The sequence below is a fragment of the Schistocerca gregaria genome, chromosome 9 (assembly GCF_023897955.1).
Source record: "Schistocerca gregaria isolate iqSchGreg1 chromosome 9, iqSchGreg1.2, whole genome shotgun sequence".
Classification (NCBI taxonomy): Eukaryota; Metazoa; Arthropoda; class Insecta; order Orthoptera; family Acrididae; genus Schistocerca; species Schistocerca gregaria.
This window is the reverse complement of record NC_064928.1, coordinates 83575953-83592581: the sequence shown is the minus strand read 5'-3', so window position 1 is coordinate 83592581 and position 16629 is coordinate 83575953. Positions and strand designations below refer to the sequence as shown.

General features: G+C 43.3%; 1 protein-coding gene and 1 non-coding gene across 2 annotated transcripts; both read right to left on the bottom strand.

Annotated features, from left to right (window-relative positions):
- Positions 1–794: 794 nt before the first annotated feature.
- Positions 795–15139, bottom strand: LOC126291916 (uncharacterized). Its single transcript, XM_049985650.1, has 3 exons — positions 15079–15139; positions 10159–10364; positions 795–1857 (listed from the first exon to the last, which is right to left on the bottom strand). Exons 1-3 carry the CDS (start codon positions 15088–15090, stop codon positions 1782–1784), a joined length of 294 nt encoding a protein of 97 aa, XP_049841607.1. The 5' UTR covers positions 15091–15139; the 3' UTR covers positions 795–1781.
- On the bottom strand, positions 8783–8857 carry Trnas-cga (transfer RNA serine (anticodon CGA)). The gene has a single exon. It is a non-coding gene; the product is annotated as a tRNA-Ser (tRNA).
- Positions 15140–16629: the final 1490 nt, after the last annotated feature.

Here is a 16629-nt window from a genome sequence, read left to right as displayed (position 1 = left end):
GTGTAAAGCCGTAATGCTAGCCACTGTCCCAACTCTTCAGTTGAAGTAGTTATTCTATAAAAGGCACATGAAGTACCGCGTAAACTTTTACCTTCGTTTTCTCAGAAACGGTCGAATGTCTACGGATAAGCCAAGACTCGTATTCCCCTATTTTGACCCCTCTTCCACTGAGCTAAGTTAGTGGGAAATTTGGTTATGGTACTTGCCGCCTTCTCCTCGTGATCTTGTTAAACGTGTTTCATATCACAGAGTGCTCCTGCCTCGTTGGTCAGTTCGTCGCCCGATATCACCAGCAGTTTGCGAACGAGACGTCGACATTTTTCCCAGAGAACAATAGGTTCTAAAAAAAAACAGTAATATAGCCAGTTATACTGAGATCAAAACTCCTTAGTTGCGGACACGTGATATCTCCATAACGTCAGCAGGAAGAGAGGGCATATTATTTACCAAGTTTATCTCCGTACAGCGAGATACTTGCAAGTATTATTAAACTATTTTATCAGTAAGTTTTTTCACACGTTAAGGTATACCTGGCCAGAGTAAAAGTAGCATTTTCTTCGTGTTTCCAAGGCACTTCATCTTGGTGCCATCAGATAAACTGAATATCAAATAGCATAGAATCAGATATGCTATAAAGAATCGGATATGTGAAAGAATTTGGAACAGTAGTACGAAGAACAATGTTTGTGGCTATCATAAATGCAATATCAGAATTAGAAAAACTATAGTCTCAACATCCAGCAAACAGATCATGGGAAACGTAGAAAAGGCAACGAAAAGAAAAAGAATTTCTTATGAATAATAAATTTTATTGAGCAAATGTGACTATATAAAACATCTCCCATCTTAACATACGATACAAGAGACATTTAATGAGGTAATACATGATCGTAAGCGCAAATGCTTTACACTATTTCAATAGGACATCAAATGCAAAAAAGCGCCACAGAACTGAGTTAATATGCGCTTCTTCTTAAAATTAGGTGTTAGTGTTTACAGTATAAATCAGCTATAGCACACGAATGTTATAAACGTTAGGGACAATGTAGCGTTACTAAATGTCAATGATTAAGATATCAACCGGTTGATATTAATTTGGCGATTAGTTTTTTACAGTCATGATACGTTTATGCTGTACGCAACAAAGCACAGTAAATGTGTGTGACACAAGGAGTAGTAACATACATTATTTGTTACTTTTTCTTGTTACTAATGTAATTAAATTTAGGTTGTCCTTACTGGAGTCGCACAGAATGACTTGAGCACAACTCAAAATAAAAGTAACTCAGTTTCAGTATTCTGAGTTACTTTCAGGCATACGTACTGGAGTTATCAATAAAGATTGGCTGTAATATCGTCAATACAGAGGCAGAGGGATAGCTATAGTACAAAACTTACTTAGTACCACTAAGCGATGCTCTGCTGCATCCAATAAAAACCAGATTTGGAATTCGTAAATGTTTGGAAGTGATATTACTGTCCCACAGTTCAGATTTATTATAATGAAGCTCAAGGCACTGTTCTACATCTTCAAGACGTGTAGAGCATTTTACTTGAAGGACCAGGCTGCTTCAACTCTCAACATAAACGAACGTTTCATCAAATCGTTGCTGGCGATTCTATGAAAGTTCCACACTTCTGCACCTTTTAATTCCTCCAGTAAGGACGTCGTGAGGTAATATAATGTGATGCGGCTATTGTGTGTGAACTACATCTATGATTACGTCGCAATCTATGGCTGAGCAGTACACCCAGTGTGGACTAGGTAGGTCGCTTCACATCTAGTGGTGAAGAGCGATGATTGGTGGGTGGTGGATGATGGGGGCGTGGAAGATGGGCGTATGAGCTGCGATGAATCTGTGAAAAACAAACAATGGCAGGAATTAGAAAATTAGTCACACGAATAGCGTGGTTCACCTGCCCCTACCAGCGACGTTCTATGCAACCCGCACTACGTCTGTATCAGTAACTGTACCCAAACATGCGACACCACGTAATCAATATAAGTTGCGTCTCAGAGCTTTGGGTTCAGAACGTTGCTTGTTTCACCATTAGAAGAAACGAAATTAACAGGAGGTATCAAAATCGGAAGCGGGGAAGTAACAACTTTTCAGCATACAACATCCGAAACTCTTACGAAAGAAAAAAATCAATAAACAGTATAAACTCACAAAGACATCGTAAACTGTATCGCTACGCCGCTAATTACACAAAGAAAGATTGGAGATATTTAGTTAAGAATAGCAGACGTAAGGTATATCTTGGCTCAAAAGTACATGATTCCATTTGCTAACAGTCGCTCAAAGCTCTGAGACGTAACGTAATATCCATTACATGGCTGTCGCATGTCTGGATACCGTTCCTGATACAGATGTAGTGCGGGATGCATAAAATGAGTTGGTAGTGGTAGCTGAATCACACTATATAGTCACTTACAAGAAACGATAGGATAGAGGAATGAGACAGTGTAACTGATCACATTGTAATACAACTACTATTTAAATTTTTTAGGTTTATCTGTACTGTACTATAGTTTCCCTTACTTTTAGCAACATGATGCAACGTTTTAGACGTATTTGGAACCGTCCATGACATATATTTTTTTCTAATATACATGGTGAATCCACCTCCATTGGGATATTTTCTGAGTGTTTTGGTATAAGGGACCAGTGATCACCAGTGACTTGTTACAGGGTAGTGGCCTAGCCGCCGTGTTACCACCGGTTCCTGTCAGATTACCAGAGTTAAGCGCTGTTGGGTTTGGCTAGCACTTGGATGGTTCGCCATCCTATCTGCCGAGCGCTGTTGGCAAGCGGGGTGCACTCAGCGCATGTGAGGCAAATTGAGGAGCTACTTGATTGAGAAGTAGCGGCTCCGATCTCCTAAACTGACATACGGTCGGGAGAACGTTGCGTTGACCACATGACCCTCCATGTCGGCATCCAGTGACGCCTGTGGGATTAGGATGACACGGTAGTCGGTCGGTACCGTTAGGGTCTTCAGACGCCGGGTCGGAAGGAATTCAGTTTTTACCCTCATTTATCGATGCATTTGTACTCGATTGAAAATACATCGCCGGCCGCTGTGACAGAGCGGTTCTAGGCGCTTCAGTCCGGCATGGATGTGTGTGATGTCCTTAGGTTAATTACGTTTAAGTAGTTCTAAGTCTAGGGGACATGACCTCAGATGTTAAGTCCCATAGTGCTCAGAGCCATTTGAAAATATATCCACAACATTGGAAATATTCTCGTATCACTAGAATGAAGAGTGAAGCAGATATTAGTGTCAGCGGTGACGAGAACCAACTCAATTCTTTAAAATGAACAAAGCCAGAAGGTCTGATGGAATCCCAATCAGATGCTACATCCAGTTTGCGTCTGAGCTAGCGCCTCTTTTGGCTGTAATCTATCGTAGATCCCTCGAACAAAAAATCGTGCCCAGTAGCTAGAAGTAAGCACAGATCACATCTGTCTACTTGAAAGGTAGGAGAAGTGTTCCACAAAAACATCGTCCATTATCCTTGATATCGGTTTGTTGTAGAATCTCACAACATACTCTGAGTTCATACGTAAGAAGGTATCTCGAACAGAACGCCCTCCTCCACGCCAACCAGCGTGGATTCCGAAAACACAGATCGTGTGAAACCTAACTCGCACTTTTCTCACGTGACCTACTGAAAGAAGTGAATCAAGGCAGTTAGATAGACGCAATAGATCTCGACTTCCGAAAGACTCACTACCACAACAATGCTTGTTATCAAAAGTACATTCGTTCTTGATATTACACGAAATTTGTGATTGCATTAAGGCTTTCTTGGTAGGGAGGATGCAGCGCGTATCTTGGCTGGAGAGTAATCATCAGATGTAGAAGTAACTTCGGGTGTACCCCACGGAAGTATGTTAAGCCGTTGCCTTTCACGCTGTATATTAATCATCTTGCGGACCATATTAATAGTAACCTCAGACTTTTCGCAGATGATGCAGATATCTACAACGAGATACAATCTGAACGCAGGTAACAGGGGCAATAAACCGAATAAATCATAGCTGTATTACTAATCTATAAAAATCCGTAGGAGAACACGGGTCCCTTATAGTAGAATGCTCAGAAAATATACTAAAATTGCCTTTGAAATTTTATCAGCGGAGTTTGACTTCATGCTGTAAGTAAATGATCTGCAACTTGCAGTATCAAAAGATACAAATTCTGCCATTTCTGCAAATGATACAAATACAGGAACATAAAATTGTATCAGTCCCACTAATGAGAAGGCAAATAACGAAATATTCGAAAAAGTTAAATTACAGTCGAAGATAAACGCGTTATTCCATTTTTTTAAACCTCAGTACATATACTGCAATACTTCCCAAAGAAAACAAGTTATAAAAATTTGTTTCTCACACAATGGTACGAGGACAGAAGAACCGAAATAACGTGGAGAAGCAAAAGAAGAAGAGGAATTGTGGAAAGATGCCAACAGCTAAATTTTTTAATCTATAGATATATGTTAAAGTTAAACGTGCACGATAAACAGTTGAGACAAGAAGGGAACAGAAGCGTTTGAAATGTCATGCAACAAAAGAATGCTGAACATTAGATGGGTAGATCAGGTAACCCAATGAGGGGGTACTGAATAGAACTGACGAGAAAAGAAATTTGTGGTACAGCTTGACTAGAAGAAGGGATCGGTTGATAGGACACATTGTGAGTGATGGAGGGATCACCAATTTAGTATTGCATGGAAGTGTGGTGGGTAAAAGTTGTAAAGGGAGACCAAGAGATGAATTCGGTAGGTTGATTCAGAAGGATGTAGGTTGCAGTAGTTATTCGGAGATGAAGCTTGCACAGGATAGAGTAGCGTGGTGAGCTGCATCGAACTAATCTTCGGGCTGAAGACCACAACAATAACAACAGATACGTCACAAGCTAAATGTGAAAAAAGTGGTTCAAATGGCTGTAAGCACTATGGGACATAACATCTGAGGTCATCAGTGCCCTAGACTTAGAACCACTTAAAATAACTAACCAAAGGACATCACACACATCCATGCCCGAGGCAGGATTCGAACCAGCGACCGTAGCAGCAGCGCGGTTCCGGACTGAAGCGCCTAGAACCGCTCGTCCACAAGGTCGGCTAAATGGCAAAACACAGCGCCTAATGAAACAGCTTAGTTCAGCCACGGTTACAATAAACTTGATTGCTGATATATGTGCTTTAAAACGTTGCTGAAACGTGCAATATCCATTGCAAATAAAACTCAAAGAGGATGTTGAACGTGCGCAATGAAGGACAGGAGAGTGTCACGGAAGTACCAGATAATCTGAACTGACAGTCTTGAAGACAGATGCCTTCTGTCTACATCTACTACATCTACATCCGTACTCCGCAAGCCACCTGACGGTGTGTGGCGGAGGGTACCCTGAGTACCTCTATCGGTTCTCCCTTCTATTCCAGTCTCGTATTGTACGTGGAAAGAAGGACTGTCGGTATGCTTCTGTGTGGGCTCTAATCTCTCTGATTTTATCCTCATGGTCTCTTCGCGAGATATACGTAGGAGGGAGCAATATACTGCTCGACTCCTCGGTGAAGGCATGTTCTCGAAACTTAAACAAAAGCCCGTACCGAGCTACTGAGCGTCTCTCCTGCAGAGTCTTCCACTGGAGTTTATCTATCATCTCCGTAACGCTTTCGCAATCACCAAACGATCCCGTAACGAAGCGCGCTGCTCTCCGTTGGATCTTCTCTATCTCCTCTATCAACCCCACCTGGTGCGGATCCCACACTGCTGAGCAGTATTCAAGCATTGGGCGAACAAGCGTACTGTAACCTACTTCCTTTGTTGTCGGATTGCATTTCCTTAGGATTCTTCCAATGAATCTCAGTCTGGCATCTGCTTTACCGACGATCAACTTTATATGATCATTCCATTTTAAATCACTCCTAATGCGTACTCCCAGATAATTTATGGAATTAACTGCTTCCAGTTGCTGACCTGCTATTTTGTAGCTAAATGATAAGGGACCTATCTTTCTATGTATTCGCATCACATTACACTTCGCTACATTGAGATTCAATTGCCATTCCGTGCACCATGCGTCAATTCGCTGCAGATCCTCCTGCATTTCAGTACAATTTTCCATTGTTGCAACCTCTCGATACACCACAGCATCATCTGCAAAAAGCCTCAGTGAACTTCCGATGTCATCCACCAGGTCATTTATGTATATTGTGAATAGCAACGGTCCTATGACACTCCCCTGCGGCACACCTGAAATCACTCTTACTTCGGAAGACTTCTCTCCATTGAGAATGACGTGCTGCGTTCTGTTATCTAGGAACTCCTCAATCCAATCACACAATTGATCTGATAGTCCGTATGCTCTTACTTTGTTCATTAAACGACTATGGGGAACTGTGTCAAACGCCTTGCGGAAGTCAAGAAACACGGCATCTACCTGTGAACCCGTGTCTAAGGCCCTCTGAGTCTCGTGGACGAATAGCGCGAGCTGGGTTTCACACGATCGTCTTTTTCGAAACCCATGCTGATTCCTACAGAGTAGATTTCTAGTCTCCAGAAAAGACATTATACTCGAACATAATACGTGTTCCAAAATTCTACAACTGATCGACGTTAGAGATATAGGTCTATAGTTCTGCACATCTGTTCGACGTCCCTTCTTGAGAACGGGGATGACCTGTGCCCTTTTCCAATCCTTTGGAACGCTTCGCTCTTCTAGAGACCTACGGTACACCGCTGCAAGAAGGGGGGCAAGTTCCTTCGCGTACTCTGTGTAAAATCGAACTGGTATCCCATCAGGACCAGCGGCCTTTCCTCTTTTGAGCGATTTTAATTGTTTCTCTATCCCTCTGTCGTCTACTTCGATATCTACCATTTTGTCAACTGTGCGACAATCTAGAGAAGGAAGCACAGTGCAGTCTTCCTCTGTGAAACAGCTTTGGAAGAAGACATTTAGTATTTCGGCCTTTAGTCTGTCATCCTCTGTTTCAGTACCATTTTGGTCACAGAGTGTCTGGACATTTTGTTTTGATCCACCTACCGCTTTGACATAGGACCAAAATTTCTTAGGATTTTCTGCCAAGTCAGTACATAGAACGTTACTTTCGAATTCATTGAAAGCCTCTCGCATAGCCCTCCTCACACTACATTTCGCTTCGCGTAATTTTTGTTTGTCTGCAAGGCTTTGGCTATGTTTATGTTTGCTGTGAAGTTCCCTTTGCTTCCGCAGCAGTTTTCTAACTCGGTTGTTGTACCACGGTGGCTCTTTTCCATCTCTTACGATCTTGCTTGGCACATACTCATCTAACGCATATTGTACCATGGTTTTGAACTTTGTCCACTGATCCTCAACACTATCTGCACTTGAGACAAAACTTTTGTGTTGAGCCGTCAGGTACTCTGTAATCTGCTTTTTGTCACTTTTGCTAAACAGAAAAATCTTCCTACCTTTTTTAATATTTCTATTTACGGCTGAAATCATCGACGCAGTAACCGCTTTATGATCGCTGATTCCCTGTTCTGCATTAACTGATTCAAATAGTTCGGGTCTGTTTGTCACCAGAAGGTCTAATATATTATCGCCACGAGTCGGTTTTCTGTTTAACTGCTCAAGGTAGTTTTCAGATAAAGCACTTAAAAATATTTCACTGGATTCTTTGTCCCTGCCACCCGTTATGAACGTTTGAGTCTCCCAGTCTATATCCGGCAAATTAAAATCTCCACCCAGAACTATAACATGGTGGGGAAATCTACTCGAAATATTTTCCAAATTATTCTTCAGGTGCTGAGCCACAACAGCTGCTGAGCCCGGGGGCCTATAGAGACATCCAATTACCATGTCTGAGCCTGCTTTAACCGTGACCTTCACCCAAATCATTTCACAATTCGAATCTCCGTCAATTTCCTTCGATACTATTGCACTTCTTATCGCTATAAACACGCCTCCCCCTTCACTGTCCAGCCTATCTCTGCGGTATACATTCCAATCAGAGTTTAGGATTTCATTACTGTTTACGTCTGGTTTCAGCCAACTTTCTGTTCCTAGTACTATATGGGCGTTGTGACCGTTTATTAATGAGAGCAGTTCTGGGACCTTTCTATAGACGCTTCTGCAGTTTACTATTAGCACATTAATATTGTTATTCCTTGTTGCATTTTGCCTACTCCTGCCTTGCCGCGTCTCAGGAGGCGTCTTGTCGGGCCTAGGGAGGGAATTCTCTAACCTAAAAAAACCCCATGTGCACTCCACACGTACTCCGCTACCCTCCGCAAAAGATGAAAATTTGAAGAATCCGTATTAAGTGCGGAATCTAGGAATACGCTATGTCGACCTACGTATCGCTCCCGTAGGCGTGATGACCACAGCATTAATATTACAAAATGCACAGAGGTGTCTAAGCAGTCATTCTTGCTCCGCGCTATAGGCAAATGGAATGGGACGAAGCCTACTACTAGTACAGTGGTAACTTCTCTCTGCCGTGTAGTTCATTGGTTTAGGCTGTTAAGACACATCATTAACCACGAAGGAATAGTCAGTATGGTAATGAAGGAAAGTGTGGAGAGGTAAACACTGGAGACAAATTATTGACTACAGCCAACAGGTTCATGTGGATGTTGAGGATAACAATTATGCAGAGATGAAGAGGCTAGACTAGAACAAAAGGTTTCAGCGCACAGAGACACACACACATATGCACACACATTTTTGTTTCTTTGTTTGCGAATATGGTGAAAATTGAAACTTCCTGGCAGATTAAAACTGTATGCCCGACCGAGACTCGAACTCGGGACCTTTGCCATTCGCGGGCAAGTGCTCTACCAACTGAGCTACCGAAGCACGACTCACGCCCAGTACTCACAGCTTTACTTCTGCCAGTATCCGTCTCCTACCTTCCAAACTTTACAGAAGCTCTTCTGCGAAACATGCAGAACTAGCACTCCTGAAAGAAAGGATACTGTGGAGACATGGCTTAGCCACAGCCTGGGGGATGTTTCCAGAACGAGATTTTCACTCTGCAGCGGAATGTGCGCTGATATGAAACTTCCTGGCAGATTAAAACTGTGTGCCCGACCGAGACTCGAACTCGGGACCTTTGCCATTCGCGGGCAAGTGCTCTACCAACTGAGCTACCGAAGCACGACTCACGCCCAGTACTCACAGCTTTACTTCTGCCAGTATCCGTCTCCTACCTTCCAAACTTTACAAAGCTCTTCTGCGAAACATGCAGAACTAGCACTCCTGAAAGAAAGGATACTGTGGAGACATGGCTTAGCCACAGCCTGGGGGATGTTTCCAGAATGAGATTTTCACTCTGCAGCGGAATGTGCGCTGATATGAAACTTCCTGGCAGATTAAAACTGTGTGCCCGACCGAGACTCGAACTCGGGACCTTTGCCATTCGCGGGCAAGTGCTCTACCAACTGAGCTACCGAAGCACGACTCACGCCCAGTACTCACAGCTTTACTTCTGCCAGTATCCGTCTCCTACCTTCCAAACTTTACAGAAGCTCTTCTGCGAAACATGCAGAACTAGCACTCCTGAAAGAAAGGATACTGTGGAGACATGGCTTAGCCACAGCCTGGGGGATGTTTCCAGAATGAGATTTTCACTCTGCAGCGGAATGTGCGCTGATATGAAACTTCCTGGCAGATTAAAACTGTGTGCCCGACCGAGACTCGAACTCGGGACCTTTGCCATTCGCGGGCAAGTGCTCTACCAACTGAGCTACCGAAGCACGACTCACGCCCAGTACTCACAGCTTTACTTCTGCCAGTATCCGTCTCCTACCTTCCAAACTTTACAGAAGCTCTTCTGCGAAACATGCAGAACTAGCACTCCTGAAAGAAAGGATACTGTGGAGACATGGTGAAAATTGTTCCAAACAAAGTTCAGTCACCTAGTTCCGATCAAGTTTTTGGGACGTTTCGCTTGCTCACTTTGTGTCTGCCAAAGCTGGAATTCCCCCCAAAATTATTCCCAGTTGGGCTCTTTTCTGTCTCACTCGCAGTCGACTGGAATATTTGGCTGAACACAACAAAGTTCCACCAAATTCCGCCCAAAATAAAACCAGCTCTAGAACTGAAGATAACAACAACAATGACAACAGCAGCAATTGGCAAGAGAAGGTGCAGACTTACCTGGGTGCGATTAAGGGTGCTGGCGCCAGGATGGGAGCATGGTAGATGGACAGCGGCAGCGGCGCTATGGGAGTGTGGAAGATGGGCAGGCCTCGCTTCGCCTTCTGGCTGTCCTCTGCTTGGACCTCGGAGTTCTGTGCATCGTACGTCGCTGGGTTCTGGGGCATGGCGTGGCAGGCTGCGGCCAGTGCCAGAATGAGGTACACCTGCCAACATAAGTCCTGTCATACACTCTGCCAGTCAAGTCATACTGAGCATGTCTAATGGGGAATGACCCAAAATTCCATTCACATTTCAAAATTCAGTACTTCATCGAATCCTGTAGATGAGTGGTGCAAATTGACACAAGTGTTCTAAATCACATGGGGTTTTATTGAAACAAAAAAAAATTGTACAGAATGACCAATAGATGATGCTTCATACGACACAAAAGCAATAATTAGCACAACAAATGACATTTTAACAAAGACAATGTTGTTTATAATAAATCCTCAACGTGTCTGCTGTCATTCATCAACAACACCTATAGCCGAGGGACAATGTTGTGAACAGGAATTTACAGCATATCACTAGGTATGCTGAGAAATAGCGTCTGATGTTGTCTTTTAGCATTCCTAATGACGTGAGGTGAACGCGGTATACTCTCCCTATAGCTCACCCCTATGTTTCCCAGAATTTCGAAAATCTTCCACCATTTTACACTGTCGAACGCTTTTGCCAGGTCGACAAATCCTATGAACGTGTCTTGATTTTTCTTTAGTCTTCCATTATTAACCGCAACGCCAGCAATGCCTCTCTCGTGCCTTTAGCTTTCCTAAAGCCAAACTGATCGTCATCTAACCCATCCTCAGTTCTCTTTTTCATTCTTCTGTATATTATTCTTGTAAGCAACTTGGATACATGAGCTGGTAAGGTGATTGTGCGATATTTCTCGCATTTGTCAGATCCTGCCGTCTTCGGAATTGAGTGGATGATGTTTTCCGAAAGTCAGGTGATATGTCGCCAGACTCACACATTCTACCCACCAAAGTGAATAGTTGTTTTGTTGCCACTTCCCCAAACGATTTTAGAAAATCTGATGGAATGTTATCTACCACTTCTGCCTTATTTGATCTTAAGTCCTCCAAAGCTCTTTTAAATTCCGATTGTAGTACCAGGTCTCTCATCTCTTACAAATCGACTCCTGTTTCTTCTTCTATCAGATCAGACAAATCTTCCCACTTAAAGAGGTTTTCAATGTATTCTTTCCACCTATCCGCTCTCTCGCCTGCATTTAACAGTGGAATTTCCGTTACACTCTTAATGTTATCACACTTGGTTTTAATGTCACCGAAGGTTGTTTTGACTTTCCTGTATGCTGAGTCAATTCTTCCGACAATCATTTCTTTTTCGATTTCTTCACATTTTTCATGCAGCCATTACCTCTTAGCTTCCCTGCACTTGCTATTTATTTTATTCTTCAGCGACTTGTATTTCTGTATTCCTGAGACTCACAGAACATTTTTGTATTTTCTCCTTTCATTGTTCAATTGAAGCATTCCTTCTGTTACCCATGGTTTCTTCACAGTTATCTTCTTTGTACCTATGTTTTTCTTCCCAACTTCTGTTATCGCTTTTTTAGGGTTATCCATTCCTCTTCAACTTACTGCCTACTGAGCTATTCCCTGTTGCTGTATCTATAACCTTAGAGAACTTCAAGCGTATATCGTCATTCCTTAGTAATCCGGTAACAGAATTCTTTGTATATTGATTTTTCCTGACTAATGTCTTAAACTTCAGCCTAATATTCATCACTACGATGTTGTTATCTGAGTCTTTATCTGTTCCTGGGCACGCCTTACAATCTAACTGAAATCTACCCGCTTCACCCAGACTTTTCCAAGTATACCTCCTCCTCTATTGATTCCTGAACAGGGTATTTCCTATTACTAGCTGAAGTTTATTACAGAGCTGAGTTAATCTTTCTCCTCTCTCATTCCTTGTCCCAAGCCCATATTCTCCTGTAACCTTTCTTGTATCCCTGTCCCTACAACTGCATTCCAGCCCCCATGACTATTAGATTTTCATGTCCCTTTCAATATCCTCATACAATTTCTCTATCTCTTCATCTTCATCTTGCGACGGTGGCATGTATACCTCAACTATCGTTGTCGGTGTTGGTTTACTGTCGATTCTGATAAGAATAACCCTATCACTGAACTGTTCACAGTAACACACTCTCTGCCCTACTGTCCTATTCATAGTGAATCCTACTCCCGATGTACCGTTTTCTGCTGCTGTTCGTATTACCCTATACTCATCTGACCAGAAATCCTTGTCTCCTTCCCACCTCACTTCACTGACCCCTACTACATCTAGACTGAGCCTTTGCATTTCCCTTTTCAGATTTTCTAGTTTCCCTACCAGGATCAATCTTCTGACATTCCACGCCCCGATTCGTAGAACGTTATGCTTCCATTGATTACTCAATCTCTTTCTCATGGTAACCTCCCCCTTGGCAGTTCCCTCCCTGAGATACCATGGGAGACTATTCTGGAATCTTTCGCTAAAGGAGAGATCATCATTACACTTCTTCAATTACAGGCCACATGTTACGTGGTTTTAATGCAGTGATTTCCTTTGCTTCTGCATCCTCATGCCGTTGATCATTGCTGATTCTTCCGCCTTCAAGGGCAGTTTCCCACCCCGAGGACAAGAGAGTGCCCTGAACATCTGTCCACTCCTCCACCCTCTTTGTCAAGGCCGTTGGCAGAATGAGGGTGTCTCCTTATGCCGGTAGACGCGACCTCGGCTTAAGGCCTCATCGACTCGTCTCGCTGTATTGTACAGACCTCTTTTCTTCTTTTTGAGTCACCAGTCATCTGACCGATTTGATGTGGCCCGTCACGATTTCCTCTCCTGTGCCAACGTCTTTATCCCAGAGTATTCCAGACTATTCCAACCTCAGTCTTCCTCTACAGTTTTTGCCCTCTACAACTCCCTCTAGACCGTGGAGGTCATTCCCTATTCCTTCTCCCTGTAGAGTTTTCCACATAGTGTTCCTTTCCTCTCCAATTCTGCAGAGAACCTCCTCATTCCTTACCTCATCAGTCCACATAATTTTCGATATTCGTCTGGAGCACCACATCTGAAATGCGTCGATTCTCTTCTGTTCCGGTTTTCCCACGGTCCATGTTTCATGTCCTCCTTACTCCGTTCGTCACTGGTTATTTTGCCACCTAGGTAGTAGAATTCCTTATGATGATGATGATGATGATGAAGTCCCATACTCCTTGACAGAGCGTAGGGGAACGATGCTTGATGAATGATGATGATGAAGACCCAGTCATCCCGGGGCAGGGACCCCGTGCTCGGGAAACGAGAAAACGCTACCGCGAGATCACGAGCTGGGCGCAGAATTCCTTAACTTCATCTAATTCGTGACCATCAATCCTGATGTCAAGTTTCGGCTGTTCTCATTTATGATACCTCTCATTACTTCCGTCTTTCTCCGTTTTGCCGTCGATCCATATTCTGTACTCACTAGACTGTTGATTCCATTCAGGAGATTCTGTAGTCTTCTTCACTTTCACTGAGGATAGCAAAGTCATCATTGATGTATTTTCACCCTGAATTTTAATCCCACTCCTGAACCCTTCTTTCATTTCAATCATTGCTTCCTTGATGCAAAGATTGAAGAGTAGAGGGGATAGACTACATCGCTGTCTTAAACCCGAGAACTTCGTTCTTGGTCGTCAACTATTATTCCCTCTTGCTCATGTACATATTGTGTATTACCCGTCTATCCCTACAGCTTACCCCCATTTTTCTTAGAATATAGCACATTTTTCGCCTTTTTATATTATCGAACGCTTTTCAGAGGCTTCCTTTATCAGATTAGCTGGCTGTTTTTCAAGCAGTTCTTTGCGGAATCGGGGACTGGCTATGCACCTAAAAAACAGTATTCCATCTGAGTCCACACACGTGTCACGGCACTGCACTGAACAAGTATTTGAGTGTTGTGCAGGGGCAGTTGAATTTAGTGAAACTAAACTTCTAATTGTTGTTGTTTATAGGTCCACTACAACTTCAGAGCATTTTTGCTTAAGCTAGAGAGGGTTCTTGATTCACTTTGTAAGAAGTACTACAAAGTAGTTATATGTGGTGACTTCAATATTAATTTTGTATGTGATTGTGCAAGCAAAAGAATGTTGGAAGACCTCCTAAACTCATATCATCTGATGCAGACTATTTGTTTTCCAACCAGACTCGGATTCGAACCCAGGTCTCCTCCTCACTAGGTTGATGCAATAACATCATCCAAGCCCAGTAGCTTTTGCGCCAATACATGGACTTCCTTTCTCAATCCAAATTCTCATTCATGCGCTCAGCCCACTTGTATAGTTCCACTAAAATTGAACAGCATTGCAAAGGATCTCCAACAGTATTGGAACAGCACCTCACCATCGTACGGAAACCTAGGCGTAGGTGCTTTAATCAAATGAAACTACATGGTCCCAGCGACCTTTTCAAGTTGCGAATGAAAATTTGTAACAGAGCTCGGGTTCGAATCTTGGCCTTGGTACACATTTTCATTCGTCGCTTCAGTCTGTATATAAGCACGAAAGATGAAGAGTATTTCTGTCGATAGACTGGCATGGAGAGATGCATTAAACCAGAATTCCATCTGAGGAAAGCCACGAATTTTAGAGAAAAGATCTTCTTAGACGGTATCCTTCCTCATATTTCGCTACGGCCTTATTTTGTGCAGATAAAACTGGAGAACACATCACGAGCCAAGACCGTTGATGTCCGAACACCCAGAACTGCGGCGCACCTCAGTGTACAACCCGGTTACGACAGTGGTTTACGATTCGCCTCGGTGTTGGCGCATTAACAGCAACACAAACAGCGCGTTTAATTTCGCGGAAGAGTACTTACGGTGATCTTCATGGTTGTGGAGCGCGGCGTACGTCTGTGGTACCACAGGAAGGCTCGGCTGAGAACTGGATGCCCTGCAGGTGGCAAGCGTTCGCTTTTATACGTTCGCTCGGAGCGCGCCGAACGGCTGCCAAAGGCTCGCGACAACAATGATGGCGTCACGCCGGCGCCAGTTAAGGAAGAGCAGGCAGCGAGAAGCCGTCGCATTAAGGGACGCGCCGCATTTCTCCGGCCGCACCCGTTGTCTAGGAAACGCTAGGCGAGCAACTGGAGCTATTAGGTAACATCGCACGTTCTCTGCCTCTGTACGGAAAGCTATTTACGATCTGCACCGGGGACGGCTACACGGCGCAGACGACTATTAGATCAAGTAACTGGATCAATGTCCGCGGAAATCAACACTAAATCTTCGGCTTTGCCACATCATGATGGAATTCCCCATGAGGCGGCACTAGTAAATTTTTAATTATCACCTTTCAAAAATATTATTGTAACCGCGTTAGCCGGCCGGTGTGGCTGTGAGCTTCTAGGCGCTACAGTCTGGAACCGCGTGACCGCTTCGGTCGCGGGTTCGAATCCTGCCTCGGGCATGGATGTGTGTGATATCCTTAGGTTAGTTAGGTTTAAGTAGTTCTAAGTTCTAGGGGACTGATGACCGCAGATGTGGAGTCCCATAGTGCTCAGAGCCATTTGAACCATTTAACCGCGCTAATGTGAGTTTCAGAAACGAAAGCATCACAGATATTCATTGGGGCTTCCAGAATGTCTACGGACGCCTGGTAATAAACAATAGTGCGGTGAGTTGTTGGGTGGGGCGTCTTCATCATCGCAACAAAGTCACACAAAACTGTCCAATTTCCCGCATAGAGCTGGAACACTTACTATCGCGGAACGTGAGGACACTCATTCGAGGTAATAGACAGCTCACAATAAAACACCTCGTTGCACAACTGCTCGTTCTAACAACCCTACCACAACTAAGGTCAAAAATTAATTATGATTGTAGTGTTGCTCTCGCTGCTAAATAATGCAGTTTCGGGCAACAACAAAGTTATATTATTTGGCAGGTGTCATTAGAACACACTTAATAAAGTCATTTCTTGAAATAATGGATAAACTAGGCCCTCATCTTTTCGTGTTTCTCACGCTGGTCTCGTTGTGAACTCATGGCTCAGTCGTCGAAAATCTAGGTAGTGATGATTCCAAGCTCTGGTGCAAATAGGCGTGGGTGTTATTCTGCGATATTCAAAAGTTTTATAGATGTCTTTCATAAACCATTCTTGAAAATTAAACTTTTGCAAGTTAGGACAATGGTGATGTAAAAAAGTAATCAGCACTCCGAATTTAACTTACACTTCTTTTTTATTACTTTTGTTGCAACATCACGTAACTCTTTCCAAAACATCACTTCACAATATAAAACATACTTGAAAATATCTTCCTCACTGTTAATGTTCACACTTCATAAACTGACTACAATTTCCGTATTTTTAACATGACGACCAAAGCTTGACTCCCTAATAACCGCTTCCGCTCCCAAAAATCAGAGCT

What these genes read in the sequence shown, in the direction of transcription:
- LOC126291916 (XM_049985650.1), bottom strand. An exon ending in GCACCCTTAATCGCACCCAG is followed by an intron (nt 1,858 to 10,158) that starts GTAAGTCTGCAC and finishes TGTTTTTCACAG; the next exon opens with ATTCATCGCAGCTCATACGC.